Source organism: Leuciscus leuciscus (genome assembly GCF_965113295.1).
Source record: "Leuciscus leuciscus genome assembly, chromosome: 15".
Classification (NCBI taxonomy): Eukaryota; Metazoa; Chordata; class Actinopteri; order Cypriniformes; family Leuciscidae; genus Leuciscus; species Leuciscus leuciscus.
In genome coordinates, this window is record NC_138739.1 from 19,725,141 (window position 1) to 19,746,249 (window position 21,109).

The window sequence follows — 21,109 nt, forward strand, 5'->3', positions numbered from 1 at the left end:
GTACCTTTGTCTCATCAGCATAAAATCAGATTTGCCTATTTTACTAGGCAAAGTAAAATTAATGCTTCACAATATTGTCCTGAGACCTTAAGATGACAATAAAAAACCTTATTTAAAAACCTTGCGATGACAATACAGCACAAAACATAAGGAAATGCATGTTGAATATATTGCTAACACTCTACAATAAGGTACAATAACTTAGTTAACATTAGTTCATGTATTAAATAACCATGAGCAATACATTTGTTGCTGTGTTTGTTAATCTTTATTAACGTTAGTTAAAAATACAGCTGTTCATTGTTAGTTTACAGTGCATTTAATAATGTTAACAAGATTTTAATGAAGTATTAGTAAATGTTAACATTAACAAAAAATAATAAAGGCTGTTCACGTGCAGTTCATTATTAGTTCATGTTAACTAATGAAACGTTTTAATAAAGTGTTACCAATTAAGACATAAATAAAAAAATAAATAAAAAAAGTATAAAAGAGAATTAAGAAACAACATGAATTAAGATGTTCGTGACTGCTATCCAGATGTCACACCAAAGGTGAGTAATCCTGATAAAAAGCAGGGAAACAAGTGTTAATAATAATTTAACATCATACACAAATGGCAAAAAACACTGGGTGCTCATTAAAATAGGTCTATTCACTATTTAAAGAACAATCTCGATGGGTATTGACCACAGATGATTGTTTTGCAATCATTAGCGTGATTGTAGCTGTGAGAGCTGTCTGTACCTTCAGCTAAAATACAACAAAACAAGCATCATTCTTCTTCATTTTTGACACGATATGGGACATCTGATTACAACAACACTTGCTTACATCAGTTAATAGTTCATAAACTATTGCTTCAACTGATCTCAAACTTCTTTAACTTCAGTTAACACAGAAATGAACGATTAACTGCACTTACCTCTACTCAGCCATGAACTGGTCGAAAGCTGATGACGTAACATGTAGGTAGGCCCGCCCTCACGTGATACTGATTGGTCGATTGATAAGCTTAAATCTGATTGGCTAAAGAGTACGACTGCTCTGTGTTACGAGTGTTATTTTTTACAGTCTATGGTGTTATGCTGCCAGCAAAGTCTCAAAAACACACACACACATATCTAAGGCGATTCGTACGTGAATGACGATTTGCACATTCAAATGCAAGAATACACTCGTACATTTTAAACATTCAAAGGTTTTTGTGCACAGTTGTATATCTGCGAATTGTGTTTTGCATTTGTGAAATGTATTTTATGAGTATATAATTTTATTTTGCGCATGTGAATTGCTTTTTGTGAATATATATTTTTTTCACGCACGTGGATTTTTTTTGTGTGCACGTGAATTAGGTTTCATGCATGTGAAATTGTCTACGCATTTGTGAATCATGTTTTTTGCGTGAATTATATTTGAGACTAATCTGCTTCCATAGCAGACTGACCCATCTCCATTTTTTATTTACAAGATATACATCTCTTAATTTTATTATAGTCTGAGGTGAACCACGTTTAATGTAAAAACAGCAAAAACTAAGAACCAGGGATGAGTGAAACACTTACCAATTATAATGAAGACTAAAATTGCATTAATTATTATTTTCAGTATTATTCTTTATCAATATTCATAATCGGATGTTTATTTGAAGTTCAAGTGCATAAAGTTTGAGCTACACAAGCTGAAAACTGCATGAACATTAGTATCATATATCAGGCACAAGGAGCAGAGATTATTTTCGGTGTGTAATGTAGCATAATATGCTACATTACACACCGAAAATAATCTGTGCATCAAATGCATCAGTGGAAAACGTCTCTGGTTACTTACGTAACCTATGTTCTCTGAATAGGGAACGAGACGCTGCGGATAGCGCAGTGGGATATTCTCCGAATGTGCCGATTGTCTGAAGCCCTATAGAATCACGCCAATTCATTGGCTGATGGCGCCCGCGCAGTCTGGCTCCGCCCCGACGCTCTTACGTCGCATCATTACATATTCGCGTGCGCCATCTGCTCCTCAGATTTCTCTGCCGAAAAGAAAACTGTCAGCAGCGCGAGGAGCTTGGCAGCTAACGCAGCGTCTCGTTCCCTATTCAGAGAACATAGGTTACGTAAGTAACCAGAGACGTTCTCTTTCATAGGTTCACTCAACGCTGCGGATAGCGCAGTGGGAACGGACTACCAAACTCGCCAAGCTAGAGCGCTTTCCATGACTGGTACATAAATGAGACAACGACCAAGATGAGTTCAAACAGAAAGAACCTGGGAACCCGGGGTCATGTCAAGATCCAAATTATAGAACCTTACAAAAGTGTGCGGAGAGGACCAGCCTGCCGCAACACAAATGTCCTCCAAAAGTGCTCCTCTAAAAAGAGCTTGAGAAGATGCCACACTTCTGGTGGAATGTGCTCTAATGCTAAGAGGTGAAGGCAAGCCACGCACCTCGTAAGCCAACGAGATAGCTTCTGTGACCCAGTGAGAAATCCTCTGCTTTGATGCAGCAAGCCCACGGCGGCCAGCACCGAAGCAAACCAGAAGCTGGTTAGATTTCCTCCAACCGCCTGAGCGGTCTACATATATCTTAAGAGAACGAACTGGGCAGAGCAAGTTAAGCTTCCTATCTTCCTCAGAAGAAAATGGAGGAGGGTGGAAAGCGTTAAGGTTAACCACCTGCGAGCGGAAAGTTGTGGAAAGAACTTTGGGGACATACCCCGGTCTCGGCCTCAAGGAAACCTTGACCAAGCCAGGAGCAAAGTCCAAGCAAGACTCGCTAACAGAAAGAGCTTGTAAGTCTCCTACCCGCTTTAATGAGGACAAGGCCAACAAAAGAGAAACCTTGAGAGTCAGAATCCGCTCCGGAGCTGACTCCAAGGGCTCAAAGGGGGCCTTCGTCAAACCCTCTAGGACAATAGAAAGGTCCCATGAGGGAACTCTAGGGGAGCGAGCCGGTTTCAGGCGCTTAACCCCACGCATGAAGGCCGAAACTAACCTTAGTTTCCCCAGGGGAATCTCGTCCGATTCCCTATGTGCTGCAATAGCTGCGACATAAACTCTGAGAGTGGTAGCAGCTGCTCCAGAAGCAAACTTCTCCTGCAGGAATTCCAGTACTGAACCAACAGGGCAGTTAACCGGGCTCCTATCATGTGCTAAGCACCATGTCTCAAAAACCTTCCATTTGGAAGAATATAGCCTCCTTGTAGAAGGGGCTCTAGCACTCGCAATGGTCTCCTGAACGTCAGTTGGGAGATCAGAACTTAATGCTAACGGCCTCTGATCGGCCAAACATACAGCTTCCATATGTCTGGGCGAGGATGCCATATCCTGCCCTGCAGTTGGGACAGCAGGTCTTCCCTGACCGGGATCTTCCAGGGGGAAGATTCCAGCAGAGGAATTAGCTCTGAAAACCATGGCTGAGACGGCCAGAACGGAGCTACCAGGAGGAGGCGGACTCCGCTCTCTCTCACTCTGGCCAAGACCGCCTGGATCAGTTTGATGGGCGGGAAGGCATAGAGTTTCTGCGTTGGCCAAGGGTGAGCAAACGCATCTATCCCTAATGGAGCCGGGGGACTCAGGGAGAACCAAAGCGGGCATTGGGACGACTCTTGACATGCAAAGAGGTCCACTTCCGCTTCTCCGAAAACCTCCCATATCAGGGCCACCGTCTGGCGGTTCAACATCCATTCTCCCGATCTGAGTTTCTGCCTCGATAGAAAATCTGCTGCGAGGTTCAGAACCCCTGGGACATGAACTGCTCTCAGAGACAGGAATCTGCTCTGAGACCACAGGAGAAGGTGACGCGCATGCCTGTCTAGGGTGCGCGACCGAGAACCCCCCTGCCGGTTCACATGAGACACCACTGCCATGTTGTCTGTTCTGACAATTACATGGTGTCCTTCCAGAAGAGGGAGAAAATGATGCAGAGCCAGAAAAACGGCTCTTAACTCCAGGCAGTTTATGTGCCAAGAGAGAGTCTCGCCAGTCCAGACCCCACACGCTGGTCTGCCCTCGAAAACCGCTCCCCAGCCGGTGAGAGAGGCATCCGTCGTAATCATTTGACGACGAAATACCGTACCCATGCTGACCCCTTTCCGAAGAAAAAGAGGGTCCCGCCAAACTGACAGGGCTCGAAAGCAACTGCGCGATACCTTCAGTAGACGAAGGGTTGGCCCGGAGGGCCGAACCCCTGAGAGCTTCATCCACCACATGAAGGGTCTCATGTGGAGCAGGCCCAGCGGTAGCACAGAGGAGGCCGCAGCCATTAGGCCCAGCATCCTGCGGCAAGTGCCCACAGACACATGATGGCCTAGCGAAAAACGGGCCAAGCATGTCGTCAGACTGGAAATCCGTGCAGGAGCCAAGCGGGCCTGCATGAGAACGGAATCCATGTTCACCCCCAAGAAAATGGTGCTTTGAGCCTGAGCAAGAACACTCTTCTCCGAGTTCAACCTCAAACCGAGAGACTGGATATGACTCAGGACGATGTCGCTGTGGTGGGTCACTAGTTCCCTGGACTGGGCTAAAATGAGCCAATCGTCCAGGTAATTTAGAATACGGATGCCCTGGAGCCGCAATGGGGCCAGAGCTGCATCCATACACTTCGTGAATGTCCTCGGGGCCAGAGCGAGGCCGAAGGGAAGGACCCTGTACTGGAACGCTCTTTCTCCAAAGGCGAACCTGAGGAACTGCCTGTGTCGCCGTACAACCTGGATGTGAAAGTAAGCATCCTTTAGGTCTACTGTCACGAACCAATCCCCTGGCCGAATCTGAGATATGATAGCTTTCAGCGTCAACATCTTGAATTTCCCTTTGTAAAGGGCGAAGTTCAGTCGGCGGAGGTCCAGGATGGGACGCAAACCGCCGCCCTTCTTCGGGACCAGGAAATAACGGCTGTAAAAGCCCCGTTCGGTTTCTCCTGAAGGAACCTCCTCTATTGCTCCTTTGAGAAGGAGGGATGAAATTTCCTGCTGAAGTACAGAAGCCTGAGTGGCGCTGTCCACTACAGTAGGAAAGACCCCGTTGAAACAGGGGGGATTGCGGCAAAACTGAAGAGTGTAGCCGAACCGAACTGTGCGGAGAACCCAAGACGATACCCCTGGTAAGCGCTCCCATTCTTGAAAGAAATGTGAAAGAGGAAGAGGGATGTTGTAATGCAGACGACATACCTGAGTGAGGGTGCCGTGTTGACGTTCGTGGGGTAGAGAAGTTGACTGTGCAGGAGAGCCCTTGGCGTCCTGGCACGTGATGGGAGGCATCGATGCTGGGGTCATGGTGACCAGGTCTGCCTGCTCCGGAGGAGAACAAAAAGTGCCTCCGAGGATGCGACCGGCAGTTATAGAGAGTGTCGGGGGTGAGGGGAGAAAGCAAAAAGCGTCTCCTTCCTCCCGCGCCGGGCTGAGTAGAGATGGTGAAAAATGGCCTGCACTTCGAGACACTCTGAGTGGCGAAGGTGACAGGGCAAGGAAAGGAGAGCTGGGAGGTGGGCAGAAACGCTTGCGCGGTCTGTCCCAACCTTGAGGAAGCAGAGGAGCTCTCCTTTTTCCGACCGGAGGGTCAGGAATGGCTCTGGGCCGCCGGAGCGGTCGGTTTGTCGGACCGCTTCAACTGGAGGCGCTTGTGAGGCCGTTGACGGGGAAATGGGCGACCGCGGGCTCCCCAAACCTGTGTAGGTGGGGGATGCACCGGTTCGCTCCTCCTGGAAGAGAACTCCGGTCTATAAGAGGGACGATCTCTGGGTCGAACAGGGGAGGGAGCAGAAGGTTCCCTAACCCTCCTGGGCATGAACTGTCTGAACGCGGCCGATTGGGATTTGGAGGAGCGGAATTTCTCAACCACTGTGTTGACCGCCTCACCAAACAACCCCGTTTGAGAAATGGGGGCGTCCAAGAGGAAAACCTTCTCCTTGTCACGGATCTCCGTGAGATTAAGCCACAAGTGGCGTTCCACCGCAACGGAACCAGCCATAGAGCGACCTATGGCGCGTGCAGTATGTTTGGTGGCTCTTAAGGCTAAATCCGTAGCCTTACGAAGCTCCTTGACCGCTTCGGGGGTCACGCCGTCGCCCTCATCCATTTCCTTCAGGACGTCCGCTTGGTAGGCCTGAAGAATGGCCATAGTGTGCAGGGTCATGCCTGCCTGCCCAGCCGCCATGTAGGATTTCCCAATGAGAGAGGAAGTAGTCCTACATGCTTTAGAGGGGAGGAGGGGGCGCGACTTCCAGGACGGCGCAGACGACGGAGCAAGATGGTCGGCTAAAGTCTCCTCAATCGCCGGAATGGCGGAATAGCCCTGTTCCACAGAACCTACTAGGTTGGTGAAATCAGCAGCTGCCGCATTAGTGAGGCGCGCAGAGAAAGGCTGCTTCCAGGATCTGGAAATCTCGTGATGCAGATCACTGAAAAATGGCAGCTTTCTCCGTTGAGGCCTAGAATTAGGGCCACTGAGAAGTCTCTCGTCGAGTTTCGACGACTGAGATTCGCGGGGCTCGTCGGGCCAATCAATAGCGAGCTTCTCCGTAGCGCGCGAAAGTACGTCAACGAGCTCCGCGTAGGCCGCAGTAGGCCGCGCTTCCTGGCCGCTCGGCGGGATAACCTCGTCGGTGAGAGGAGGCCCGAAATCCTCGGAGTCGGAAGCCTCGGTAAAAAGTACATCCTCCAGCCCGAAAGAAACCGCGTCGCGTGCTCCCGGGCTGGGGCGCAAATAATCGTGCGAAAATTCGACTGGCATGCCTCGCGCGTGCCGAGGGGAGGGAGGGAGAGAAAGAGCGGGGCTCGTCTGCTCGAACTCCACATCCTCAAGCTCTACATCCGAACCCCAAGTCGCGGATCCTCGAGCGGCCTCGGGAGCGCGACAGGGGGAGACGAATGATTCCCTCTCAAAAACCGCGAGCCGCGATTTGAGGGTTCTGAGCAACAAATTTTCACAGAATTTGCATTTAGACGATCCTATGACTGCCTCGCGCGCATGTGAAAAACCCAAACATTTAACACACTTACTGTGTGGGTCGTCGTCAGCGATGTAACGAGCACATGGCGGAGTACAGCGTCGGTATTCCATGGCAACTTCACCGTAAGGAGAAACAGAGTTCCGCTTGAACAGTCGCAGAAGCGCCGAGAATAATCCAGAAGTCGTATTTTTTTGAGCTCAGAAAAATCACGAGCGAAGGGCAAACGTGACCGCTTCGTTCTGAAGGCAGAGAAATCTGAGGAGCAGATGGCGCACGCGAATATGTAATGATGCGACGTAAGAGCGTCGGGGCGGAGCCAGACTGCGCGGGCGCCATCAGCCAATGAATTGGCGTGATTCTATAGGGCTTCAGACAATCGGCACATTCGGAGAATATCCCACTGCGCTATCCGCAGCGTTGAGTGAACCTATGAAAGAGAACATTATGTTTTCCACTGATGCATTTGGACTAAGAATGTGTACACTAAAGGACAGTATTCTTTATATGGAAAGTGGATTGTGCCACGTGTAAACATGAGGCATACGTCTATTTTTAACATTTAACACGTTTTTTTTTACCTGGTAATGAACTGAAATTAGTACAGCTCCAGAGAAACACACACAGTTGGCATGGACATACATTTCAAGTTTCTCTCCTATGACTGATGCATATATATATATATATAAAAAAAAGAAGATATATATATATATATATATACACACACAGGTCCTTCTCAATAAATTAGCATATTGTGATAAAGTTTATCCATAATGTAATGATAAAAATTAAACTTTCATATATTTTAGATTCATTGCACACCAACTGAAATATTTCAGGTCTTTTATTGTTTTAATACGGATGATTTTGGCATACAACTCATGAAAACCCAAAATTCCTATCTCAATAAATTAGCATATTTCATCCGACCAATAAAAGAAAAGTGTTTTTAATACAAAAAAAGTCAACCTTCAAATAATTATGTTCAGTTATGCACTCAATACTTGGTCGGGAATCCTTTTGCAGAAATGACTGCTTCAATGCGGCGTGGCATGGAGGCAATCAGCCTGTGGCACTGCTGAGGTGTTATGGAGGCCCAGGATGCTTCGATAGCGGCCTTAAGCTCATCCAGAGTGTTGGGTCTTGCGTCTCTCAACTTTCTCTTCACAATATCCCACAGATTCTCTATGGGGTTCAGGTCAGGAGAGTTGGCAGGCCAATTGAGCACAGTAATACCATGGTCAGTAAACTATTTACCAGTGGTTTTGGCACTGTGAGCAGGTGCCAGGTCGTGCTGAAAAATGAAATCTTCATCTCCATAAAGCTTTTCAGCAGATGGAAGCATGAAATGCTCCAAAATCTCCTGATAGCTAGCTGCATTGACCCTGCCCTTGATAAAACACAGTGGACCAACACCAGCAGCTGACATGGCACCCCAGACCATCACTGACTGTGGGTACTTGACACTGGACTTCAGGCATTTTGCCATTTCCTTCTCCCCAGTCTTCCTCCAGACTCTGGCACCTTGATTTCCGAATGACATGCAAAATTTGTCCAAAAGTCCAGTGCTGCTTCTCTGTAGCCCAGGTCAGGCGCTTCTGCCGCTGTTTCTGGTTCAAAAGTGGCTTGACCTGGGGAAAGCGGCACCTGTAGCCCATTTCCTGCACACGCCTGTGCACGGTGGCTCTGGATGTTTCTACTCCAGACTCAGTCCACTGCTTCCGCAGGTCCCCCAAGGTCTGGAATCGGTCCTTCTCCACAATCTTCCTCAGGGTCCGGTCACCTCTTCTCGTTGTGCAGCATTTTTTGCCACACTTTTTCCTTCCCACAGACTTCCCACTGAGGTGCCTTGATACAGCACTCTGGGAACAGCCTATTCGTTCAGAAATTTCTTTCTGTGTCTTACCCTCTTGCTTGAGGGTGTCAATGATGGCCTTCTGGAAAGCAGTCAGGTCAGCAGTCTTACCCATGATTGCGGTTTTGAGATATGAACCAGGCTGGGAGTTTTTAAAAGCCTCAGGAATCTTTTGCAGGTGTTTAGAGTTAATTAGTTGATTCAGATGATTAGGTTAATAGCTCGTTTAGAGAACCTTTTCATGATATGCTAATTTATTGAGATAGGAATTTTGGGTTTTCATGAGCTGTATGCCAAAATCATCAGTATTAAAACAATAAAAGACCTGAAATATTTCAGTTGGTGTGCAATGAATCTAAAATATATGAAAGTTAAATTTTTATCATTACATTATGGAAAATAATGAACTTTATCACAATATGCTAATTTATTGAGAAGGACCTGTGTACATATACATACATATATATATACACACACACACACATACATACAGTGGGTACAGAAAGTATTCAGACCCCCTTAAATTTCACTCTGTTATATTGCAGCCATTTGCTAAAATCATTTACGTTCATTTTTTTTCCTCATTATTGTACACACAGCACCCCATATTGACAGAAAAACACAGAATTGTTGACATTTTTGCACATTTATTAAAAAATAAAAACTGAAATATCACATGGTCCTAAGTATTCAGACCCTTTGCTCAGTATTTAGTAGAAGCACCCTTTTGATCTAATACAGCCATGAGTCTTTTTGGGAAAGATGCAACAAGTGTTTCACGCCTGGATTTGGGTATCCTCTGCCATTCCTCCTTGCAGATCCTCTCCAGTTCTGTCAGGTTGGATGGTAAACGTTGGTGGACAGTCATTTTCAGGTCACTCCAGAGATGCTCAATTGGGTTTAAGCCAGGGCTCTGGCTTGGCCATTCAAGAACAGTCACGGAGTTGTTATGAAGCCACTCCTTCGTTATTTTAGCTGTGTGCTTAGGGTCATTGTCTTGTTGGAAGGTGAACCTTCGGCCCAGTCTGAGGTCCAGAGTACTCTGGAGAAGGTTTTCGTCCAGGATATCCCTGTACTTGGCCACATTCATCTTTCCCTCGATTGCAACCAGTCGTCCTGTCCCTGCAGCTGAAAAACACCCCCACAGCATGATGCTGCCACCACCATGCTTCACTGTTGAGACTGTATTGGACAGGTACCTGGTTTTCTCCACACATACCACTTAGAATTAAGGCCAAAAAAGTTCTATCTTGGACCAGAGAATCTTATTTATCACCATCTTGGAATCCTTCAGGTGGTTTTTTTTTTTGCAAACTCCATGTGTCTTGCACTGAGGAGAGGCTTCCGTCGTGCCACTCTGTCATAAAGCCCTGACTGGTGGATGGCTGCAGTGATGGTTGACTTACTACAACTTTCTCCCATCTCCCGACTGCATCTCTGGAGATCAGCCACAGTGATCTTTGGGTTCTTCTTTACCTCTCTCACCAAGGCTATTCTCCCCCGATAGCTCAGTTTGGCCGGACGGCCAGCTCTAGGAAGGGTTCTGGTCGTCCCAAACGTCTTCCATTTAAGGATTATGGAGGCCACTGTGCTCTTAGGAACCTTAAGTGCAGCAGAAATTTTTTTGTAACCTTGGCCAGATCTGTGCCTTGCCACCAAGGCCGGACTTACCATTGGGCTTGACTGGGCTCAAGCCCATGGGCCCTGCCCAATAGGGGGCCCCGCCCATTTACGTTTGATTTTTTCAATAATATGTCAGTCATTTAATTTTTCATTTAAAGTTTGTTGATTGGTCTAGCATTGTTACCTGGCCCTGCCCTGCAATGAAAAATGTAATTTAATTAGCAAAATTAAATGTCAGTCATCTTGAGGTTTGCTGATTGCTGATTGGTTATTGGCAGTTACGTAGTGCCTCGTTTACTGCCGTTGAAAAAACCTGCCTGCATTAGACAGTGATGTAATGGCGGATAAACGGTATCAGAGTGGCGCGTTTAAAAGAAAACTAAAGAATGAAAGACAGCAACACAAAAAGGAAGTTCTCAGTAAAATGAAAAGGATTACTGGATTTTTTACACCCATGACACCACAGCCTGATGTGCAAGCGGAGAATCCAGAGGACAACAACCCGAAGCCGCTGGAAGAAACGGTTGGAGACAATTTTAATTCACAAGCAGGGCAGCCCATCAGTGAATCATCATCTCTTCAGTCAGAAACAGCGACCGAACAATGTCCAACTACAGATTCTTTATCCACTGATCCTGCTTGCTGGGGTAAAATTGATGAAAGCGTGCGTGCTTATTGGGCGCGAAAAGGTCCAGAGTCCGTTCAAAATAAGGATGCTAATGTCAAGGCTTCTGAACGCCACTACAAACATCAGAAGAGACTGTTTTCTAAAACTCATTTCAAACGCAAGCATTTGAATGGTGAGTACTTGCCCAGAGAATGGTTGCTCTACTCACCATCCACTGGTTGTGTATTTTGTTTTGCTTGTCGCCTTTTTGGCGAGGGTGACGGTCAATCCCTTTTTGAGTCTGGCTATAATGACTGGAAACATGCTACCAGACGCATTGCCGAGCACGAGAAGAGTGACAGTCATAGAAAGGCTATGTTTAATTACATCAACAGAGCAGCAGCTGACGGAGTTATAGATTCTCAACTTAAAAAGTAGTTCGAGTCGCAATGCAATTATTGGAGTGAAGTTTTGCAAAGACTGGTTGCAGTTGTAAAATTTCTGTCAGAGCTGGGATTGGCTTTGCGAGGCTCCAGTGACATATTTAGCCGAGTTGACAATGGGAATTACATGGGAATCCTGGAACTGATCAGTGAATTCGACCCATTCTTGAAATCACACTTACAGATATATGGCAATGTTGGGGTAGGAACCCCCACATATCTTTCATCAAAAACATGCAACGAATTTATCGAGCTAATGAGCAATAGAGTGCTTTCTGAAATCATTGCTGAAGTGAAAGTGACAAAGTACTTTTCCATTTGCATTGATTCAACTCCCGACATGACGCACAGCTTACATTTATCATAAGTTATGTTTCACCCGAGGGCTTCGTAGAAGAGCGATTCTTAAAATGTCTTCCTATATCTAGCCACACAGGGAAGGCACTCTGTGATGCAGTGCTCACAGTTTTAAATGAGATGGACATAGATATCAGTAACTGCCGTGGACAGTGCTATGATAATGCTGCAAACATGCCAGGAGTGAACGAAGGGCTGCAAGCTCACATCAAAGACATTAATCCATTAGTAGAGTGGGTGCCGTGCGCCGCGCACACGCTTAATCTGGCTGGAGTTAATAGTGTAAACTGCTGCACAGAGACCGCCGATTTTTTTAACTTCATTCAGACTTTGTTCAACTTCTGCTTGAAATCCACAGCTAGATGGAAGGTGGTAACTGCAGGTTTGCAGCCTAATGAAAACCACCGCATTGAGACAGTGTTGCACCTCAAGCTGTGGGTCTGGACCTGTGCAATGCTGTTGATTTGGTGAGGTCACTGCGGGAATATATTGTTGGTTTGAGAGATGAATTTGATGTGTTTGAAGACCAAGCAAAAGCGATGTCTCCCACCGTTTCAGCAACATACAAACAAGACACACAAAGAGAAAACGCAAGACTCATGTGGGTGAGTCTGCAACACCTGAGGTTCACTTGTCAGAAAGAGAACGGTTCTCATCTGGTGTGTTTCTAGTTGTGATGGATAGGCTGCTGGCTGAACTTGATTGCCGTTTTCAGTCCTATAATGACCTCAACAGCACTTTTGGTTTCCTGAACAACATATCTACCCTCTCTGCAGAACATCTCCATAAAAAAGCAGCAGATCTACAGAAGAGATACCACACTGACCTGGAAAATGAATTTTGTGAAGAAATCATCCAGTTCAAAGAATTCATCTGCCATGATGAGCCATCATCTGCTAGGGAACTTCTTTTGTGCATCTTCCCAAACGTGGATGTCGCTCTCAGACTTTACCTGACATTACCAGTCACAAATGCAAGTGGGGAGCGCAGTTTCTCCAAACTGAAACTAGTAAAAAAATAGACTAAGATCCACAATTGTACAGCAGAAATTAAATCATCTCACTCTGATGTCAATTGAGAGTGACCTTCTACGTAAAGTGGATTTTACTGATTTGATCAAAGACTTTGCTGCAAAGAAATCCAGAAGATGCCACTTCTAAATAGTACTATGTATCTTTAAAATGAGATGACATACATGAAGTCATAACCTGATTACCTTTCTCTCTCTTTCTCTACCTTGCCTGTTGTTGTTTTAAATGATCAGCCTCTGGGATTTGTTGATGTCATGCTTTCTTAAGATATGATAGTGTACTATTTTTATTTTATTTTATTGACTGTACCTTTCTAATTTGTGTGCATAGTTTCGATTTTTCACTACAGCACTCACCTACTCACTTACGTACCACCCACACACACACACACACACACACACACACACACACACACACAATGTATCTTGTACTTTGTTCAATGAGTTATTTTGCTATATTCTTGCAATTGAAGGCACTTCTTATATTATAATTGCTATCTTATATTAGCCTACCACTTAATTTTAACTAAGTTAGGCATGTTCTATGAATTTCTTTTCATGTATTTTTGCTAGAGTACTAAATTACATCTAATGATCTTTAAAATGCCATGGTAATGAGCCAATTCTTATTTAATTTTGTTATATATTATACTCTAAGATTGTAATTTATGTGATGTAGTAGACATACTGTAGGTCAAAGTCAGCCTAACACTCAAGGGTTGTTTTTGGACAAACTCCAGGCTTCGGTTTGCCTGTGATGCGTTTAAATAAAAGCATCAGTGAATGTTGAATGACTATTTTTTTTGATAAAAAAAAAAAAAAAAAAAAAGCTGATCCACACTATAATAAAATATAATTACCTTTATATGGAGCTGCACAGTCATGTCCACATCCATTAATGCAGCATTTCGCATCCGCCGGACAGTCATCGTCACCAGAACAAAATTCAGCACACAATCCTATCATTCCGTCTGCGCTTGGACACACTCCTGGCTTTACTGATATTCAAACACATGACAAACCATAATTACTGAACGCTGAATGTCTCTTCCACCATTAAATAATTTTCCTTTACCATGAAAAAATTCAGTCTGTCTCCATGGGTCACTTGCAGTTTCTTGTAGCCTGGAAATACAGACCTAAATCTAAAAGATTAATGGTCCGGCGTCAAGTACTGAAAATCGGCCAGCTCGAGGGGTGGCACCAAGCATGCATTTTAAAATCTCACTGCACGCAATTGTATAAAACTATGACCAATCACAACAATAAGCCCCATATGCTTAGCTACCAGCGGAGCTAACGTTAACAGGGGCACGTTCAAGTTCAAAACAGTGCGCAACGTTTTGCTACGGTTTCCGGGTTGAAAGTCATGTTTCCTGGAAACGGCGTGCACCGGTGTGCAACGGGGTTTGAGATATGTTTTCTCTTGTTTGGTGGGTGTGTCAGAACTGCAGTCCAATCAGCAGCAACATGTATATAAAGCACGCGGTATTAAAGTGAACTGGCACAATGGGTTCAAGGAAAGTAATTTACAAATGTGTTCGATGCAGCTCGGTATACGCAACAACTGAGGATATTAGAAGACATGTTTGTCGAAAGTTTTATTGTAAAAAATATAGGATATCAACATAATGATGTAGTTGTTTATATTTTTAGCTTCATTGCAAGTGTATTGGTATAGAAATAAACAATGGTAATTAAGTGCTTTTCCTACAAATGAGAAAGAAAATACAGGGTATTAAAACAGTATGAACTACAAATAAAGTCAGTATGTGAGGCTAAATAGATGTGTTTTAGTCTGAATTAGGTAAGATGTGTGCTTCCATTTCAGTTTCCACAAATCCCTTCACTCGATTGGGATGTTCTCTTTTGTTCTGGGCGGCAAGTGCAGTAACTGTAACATCGGGCATATTTTGTAGTATTAAACACATATTTATACCGACTTCATCAGGCTTAGAAAATTCTTCACAAAGAACTCAAAGAATGGCCTTCTCAGCTGCCATAGTTGCAACTCTTGCGTCATCAGAACAGTGTGTTCAACGCATCACCGTTTCTGTTTAAAAAACGTTGTGCAACGTTTTGTCGGGGCTGAACGCAGCCTAGGTCAATAAGATGTCTCACAGCAGGGCTGAGGATCTGGCATTACCTGGGGAAACAGATTAGCAGAGCTGTAAACAGTGTAGTGAAATTATTGATTCACACAAACTGTTACCCTTTGAATAAACAAAAGATTCAATTTAATTTGCAAGTGAATGTACACATTTATTGCTGAACACAAGTGAGAGTAGTGAAACAGAGTCAGATGTATGAGACTTCTGGAATAGTCTGCCTTGGCAGCGCAGGGATTGAATGGGCAACCCAGATCCTCCTTGAAGATATGTGGAGCGAAAGGGGATCCAAAAACCTCAGCAGGATAATGAAGGAACACAGGGACGATAAACAGAGCGATCTCGAACACACCAGGAATCCACGGGACACTTAAGAACGGCCAGGGGAACAGACAAACTCACAGGAACAAACCCAACGATCTGAAAAACACTAGACGAAAGACAATGAGTAGGCTATAAATAGCCACAGGTGATGAACGGTGTAGCGCTGATAATCAGCTGAGTGATAATCAGCGGCCACACAGACACACACACACACACACACACACACACACACACACACACACACAGAGAGCGAGGCAGTGAAATCATGAACCGTGACAAACTGACCTTTAATGTTCTTAGAGTTATTTAAACGCTGCTTTATTCTGGTATTTAATTGCCAAATATTGGATTAATCACTTTGTTGTGACATTCTGCATTATTTTTTCTTCCATCCATCCATCCATCCATCCATCAATTCTCCATGCTGCCTATAGGGTCACATTAGGGTCTGTGCAGCATATTGGGCCATAAGCCCAATATGCTGGCCATAAGGTAATATTATAAGAAAACATGGAATTAATTTCCACTGTTATGCGGATGACACTCAATTATATATTTCATCACGACCAGATGAAAACACTAAATTATCTAAATTGACAGAGTGTGTTAAAGATATAAAATACTGGATGACGTGTAATTTTCTGCTATTAAATTCAGATAAAACGGAGGTATTACTTATTAGTCCAAAAAACTGCCCACAAAACCTCTTACAATACAACTTTAATTTAGAAGGGTGTCCTGTTACTTTATCCTCTACAGTAAAAGACCTGGGTGTTATATTAGACCGCAACTTGTCTTTTGAAAATCATATTTCATATGTTACAAGAACAGCCTTTTTCCACCTTAGAAACATTGCTAAGCTACGTAATATGCTATCTGTTTCTGATGCAGAAAAGTTAGTTCATGCATTCATGACCTCGAGACTAGATTACTGTAATGCTTTATTAGCTGGTTGTCCTGCATCCTCAATAAACAAGCTACAGTTAGTGCAAAATGCAGCCGCTAGAGTTCTTACTAGATCAAGAAAATATGATCATATAACACCAATTCTATCGTCTCTACACTGGTTACCTATTAAGTTCCGTATCAATTACAAAGTATTACTACTGACCTATAAAGCCCTAAATGGTTTAGCTCCAGTGTATTTAACGGATCTTCTATCGCCCTACAATCCATCGCGCTCTTTAAGATCACTAAATTCGAGGCTTCTGGTCATTCCTAGGATATCTAAGTCCACTAAAGGAGGGAGGGCGTTTTCACATTTAGCTCCTAAACTCTGGAATGGCCTTCCTGATATTGTTCGAGTCTCAGACTCGCTGTCCCAGTTTAAAACTAGATTAAAGACGCATCTCTTTAGCCAAGCATTCACATAATACTTACCTTTTATACTACAGTTGAATCAGATTGAATGCATTAATATTATGGACAGCAGCTACGCTAATTATTTCCCATCTGCTTTTCTGTTGTTATCTCGGGACGCTAGTCCCGAGGTAAATACATATCGTCAGTTCCAGTTTGTATCCAGCCTCCCATGGAAACTACAGATGCCCCAACACCCGTGAAGAGACGACTCGACGCTGGCGATATGTTTATGCCCTAGATCAATACATGATTAACTAACTGTGTTTCTCTATGTACATTCCTGAAATGCACTTTCTGTAAAGCTGCTTTGAAACAATATGTATTGTGAAAAGCGCTATACAAATACATTTGAATTGAATTGAATTGAATTGAATAAGCAGAGGAAACAAGTGGCCAGTCCATAGCAGGACTATTTTTTCTTGTTTATGGTAATTAAGGTATTGAACTAAATATAAAAAATATTTTTAAGAAAACTGAGCATGGCTTGTAACTTAATTTATTGTGGGACACCACTTTTGTGTATTTTTGGTGTGTTGTTATGTCAAAATTTCAAATAATGCAACATTTTTTTTATATTTTCAAAACCATTGAATTTAGACATACCAGCATCATCAGTGACAGACTGATGTTGACCTCACAACTGCAGTCACGCTCACCAAAGCAGAGGCGACCGCTTTATTTCTTTCTTTTATCCGTTGGGCAGTAGGCCTGTTTGGACCGCTTTGAAATAGTGTGACTCATTCTTTCGCAGAAATCGCGTGACCTGGTCGGTTTGCTACGAGTCATCAATATCCTGATTCCTGTATCACTTTCTGTGTCCCTTCTGGATGCGGCCAGAACCAACATCAGTATGATGAACCTTTCCTTCTTTTTTTGGGCTTTATTGCTCGTGGACGGTGAGTCACATTTATTTTCATTAATTCAACACTTTTAATTCGGTGTTTTAATTAACTCAGAAACAGAAAATGCGCATTTGCTCTTGTCATCTAATTTGCTTGTAGCCTATCACCTTTGTTTCTTAAAAAAAAAAACGATTATAACTTTTCTACAAATAGACGTTGTGATAAATCAGTGTGAAAGTGACAACGCCATTATAAGGGCATTTCTGTTTGTTGTTCGTGCGTGTGTGTCTTTATTTGGTAGTGAACACAAGAGGGCGGCGACCTGTAATATTCTGCAAAAAAACTTTTAAATTTTTATGTAAACTTTTTTGTGTGTGTGAATAATAATAATAATAATAATAATAATGACAACAACAATAAGCTCATGAATATTGGCTACTGTTTTAGCGGAATACAAAATAAAAATCACAAGTAAATCGGCATAAAAGTGTCTCTTTGTCTCTTTCCTTATGGGTGCGGCTCAGAATCGTCCAACAGCAGGTGCACATTAATTACTTCTTATCATTTATCCAGTCAGATGTCTCTGAAACATATATTAATATGGATTACTTAAAAAAAAAAACGTTTTCGTCATTAATTTTAGATATAGTCTACACCAGAAATAGAAAACTTGCATATCTTCATCATGCTCATTATTATTTGCCTCAAAAGTAGATCGAGCGCTGTTGTGCCTGATCCTGAAACCGGTTGGTTTGAATTATGCTAAGTTTTCCTTTCTAAATATTATGCAATACAAAATCCACTTTTATTTCATATAAAATATTTTGAAAAATATGATATTATATTTTTTTTAAATTAAACAAATGGTAAAATTTTGAATTCAAAACACTACAATTTGTAACAAATATATAACAAATAGACTGTGATGGAAACAAATATGAGATGGGAGATAAAATTAGCCTTAATGTTATGCATTTCTTTTTTTTCATTCGCAAAACATTTGCAGATCTATTTTTGAGCAATTCCTGAAATTTTACTTTTACCTCAAACCTGTTTTTTATTTCTGTAAATTCTTTATAGGCTATATTTTTTTGTGACTCACAACTTCTTCTGTCATCTGAGGATGCTGCTGCTCATGTATGACTGTGATTAAACTGTTCTTCATTTCTAAGTTAAACTAATGATGTTTGAACTCACCCCAATTTACAACACTCTCGGGTCTCCCTTATCTGTGAAGAACTTTAAAACATTTTTTATGGATATATATTATCTGAATAATGCTATTCCAGTATAAGAAACATTTGATATTTTAACAATAACAATTTATTTAAGTTCATTGCATTTTTTGAATTCAGTGCATCCAAGCTGTACTTTTAATTTGATTTACTTATTTATTTAGTGTGTTTTGTTTGAGTGTTGCATGTGATCTTCCACATTCAGCCACATACTTTTTACAATTTGTGTTTTATGTTGAAATCACAAGTCACGTCATTTTTAATTTTCAGGAGACACAATGATGTAAGTGTGAAATGGATGTAGGCTACATTTAAAACAATATCCTCACATAAGGATATCCTCACATTCACTAACATTTGCTGCACTGCAGAAAAATGCCAGGATTGATCAAGAATTAACAGCATCTTTTATTTATCTTTTCCCCCACCAGGTGTGTTTGGTGTTAAGAAAGTTGATGTGACAGTGTCAGTGATGGAGGGAGATTCTGTCACTCTAAAACCTCATACTGTAATACCAGAAGATGATACAGTTGAGTGGTGGTTTGGTGGTGAATTCATAGCTAAGATGAATAAAGCAGATGGACGCTTCTCTACATCTGAGGGTGATGATGAGAGATTCAAAGGCCGTCTGAATCTGGACAAGCAGACTGGATCTCTGACCATCACAAACACCAGAACTAACCATGCTGGACTCTATAAACTACAGATCAAGAGCACAACTGAGACATCCAAAATATTCAGTGTTACTGTCCATGGTGAGTAACTCAAGTCTTACAATCTGATAACTGGATTCAAATCTAGAATAATTTTCTGAGAACAGTTTAGAAGATGTGGAATAATCAGAGGTTTACTCTTCAAAACAGCAGCTATGAGTGTAAGTTAAGAGAATAATGTGTAAAAAGTGAAATATATAAAAAAAGAATCATGGTTCTTGTTATTTTCATTGAAAAATAAGGTGATAATTAAAAATAGTGTGCATATTTTATTAAGATAAATGTGGTGTAAAGGGTGCAGGGTTTCATTAATAAAACCAAGACATAAATATCCTATTTCTTTTTAAAGAAAAAATGCTACCTGTAGGTAGGTTTACTGTTTGCAAACTACATTGGCACAATAAGAGATGAACCAGTCAAAAGCTCTTTTTGATCGAACACAGTTTCTCAGGTGATGCTAAGCAAACATTTTCTGAAAGAACGCAAAATTGAAAAATATTTTCAAAAAGTTGAATCTGGATCAGAATGACTTCCGAGAAACTTTGCGCCCGCTCGCAAATAATTTTTGACTGGTTCATCTCTTATTGTGCCAATGTAGTTTACAAAAAGTAAAACAATCACGTTAAATTATATATAATATTTTTGTTTGATATTTACAGCTGTTTGGGGATTATTTTATGGTGCCAAAATGTCTTGATCCTAAGAGCATCTTTAGCTTCAGGCACCATCTGTACAAAGAGTCAAATGATCAATGATGCTCATGTTACATTATTTATTTGAAATATAGTGCAGAATCTGAATCATAAAACACATTTTTGCAGTGTCACAATCAGGTGCCAATCCTTGGAATAAATACATTTAGCCTGAATGTTTAATCTATTACTGTGCAAATGTCCCCAGTGAATGTGTCTCAATATAATTCTGAGCCGTGAAGCGCCCCCTGGAGGAAGATAAACTTTTAAGCGGAATTTTTTTAAGTCAAATTTATCATTTTATAATGAAATATTATAATAATAAATGTTATGTGTATTATACATGTGGGCAAATATATTCGGACAATAATATCCTATAAATTATTTCAAAACTTATATATAAACGCATGAATACATTATTTAAAATAAATTCAGTTGATTACAGTTGCATTAATAGTCCGATTTTCAGTGTGATCTCAGACTTCTAGACCTTATTGTATACTACTTACAGCATTATAAGAAAAATCTCTGTTTTACACTGTTCCTGTTTGTTCTCTATGTTTGTTACTATGACAGGTAATGTGGTGTCAGTATCAGTGGTGGAGGGGAATAATATTACTCTACACACTGGTGTTACTGATATACAGGGAGATGATCTGATAGTGTGGAAGTTTGAAGATCAAGTCATCCCCATTCCACGCTTAAACGACCCTGATGTCAAGGAATGGAGAAACATTTATCAGAATGGTAAAACTGGAGACCTCACCATCAGTAACATCCGAATCGATCAGTCTGGAAATTACGAAGTTACCACCAGAAGTATGATATTACACAAGCAATTCCATATAACTGTTGGTAAGTAGCTCAAACTTTCCATAAATTTGTAAAATTCTGTTTGATTCTATTATCATATTTAGACTGGGATCACCAGTGAATAATTTAGATGCTCAAATTAACACTGAAGTTTAGGCCTGCA

At 42.2% G+C, this 21,109-nt stretch overlaps 2 protein-coding genes and 1 long non-coding RNA gene across 3 annotated transcripts in view; 2 read left to right on the forward strand and 1 right to left on the reverse strand.

Annotated features, from left to right (window-relative positions):
* LOC309474918 (uncharacterized protein) overlaps positions 1-21,109 on the reverse strand; it is a gene marked incomplete at its 5' end in the record, with an annotated part of 216,662 nt that overhangs the window by 187,693 nt on the left and 7,860 nt on the right. The gene's annotated exons all lie outside the window — the stretch shown is intronic.
* The window catches only part of LOC309475698, a 246,011-nt gene that overhangs the window by 103,907 nt on the left and 120,995 nt on the right, over positions 1-21,109 (forward strand). The window lies entirely within an intron of this gene.
* On the forward strand, positions 10,875-20,996 carry LOC309474917 (uncharacterized protein; the record flags this gene model as incomplete). The annotated part of the gene is made up of 5 exons (XM_082137536.1): positions 10,875-11,067; positions 11,536-11,672; positions 17,403-17,547; positions 19,160-19,483; positions 20,710-20,996. 5 exons carry the CDS (start codon positions 10,875-10,877, stop codon positions 20,994-20,996), a joined length of 1,086 nt encoding a protein of 361 aa, XP_081993662.1.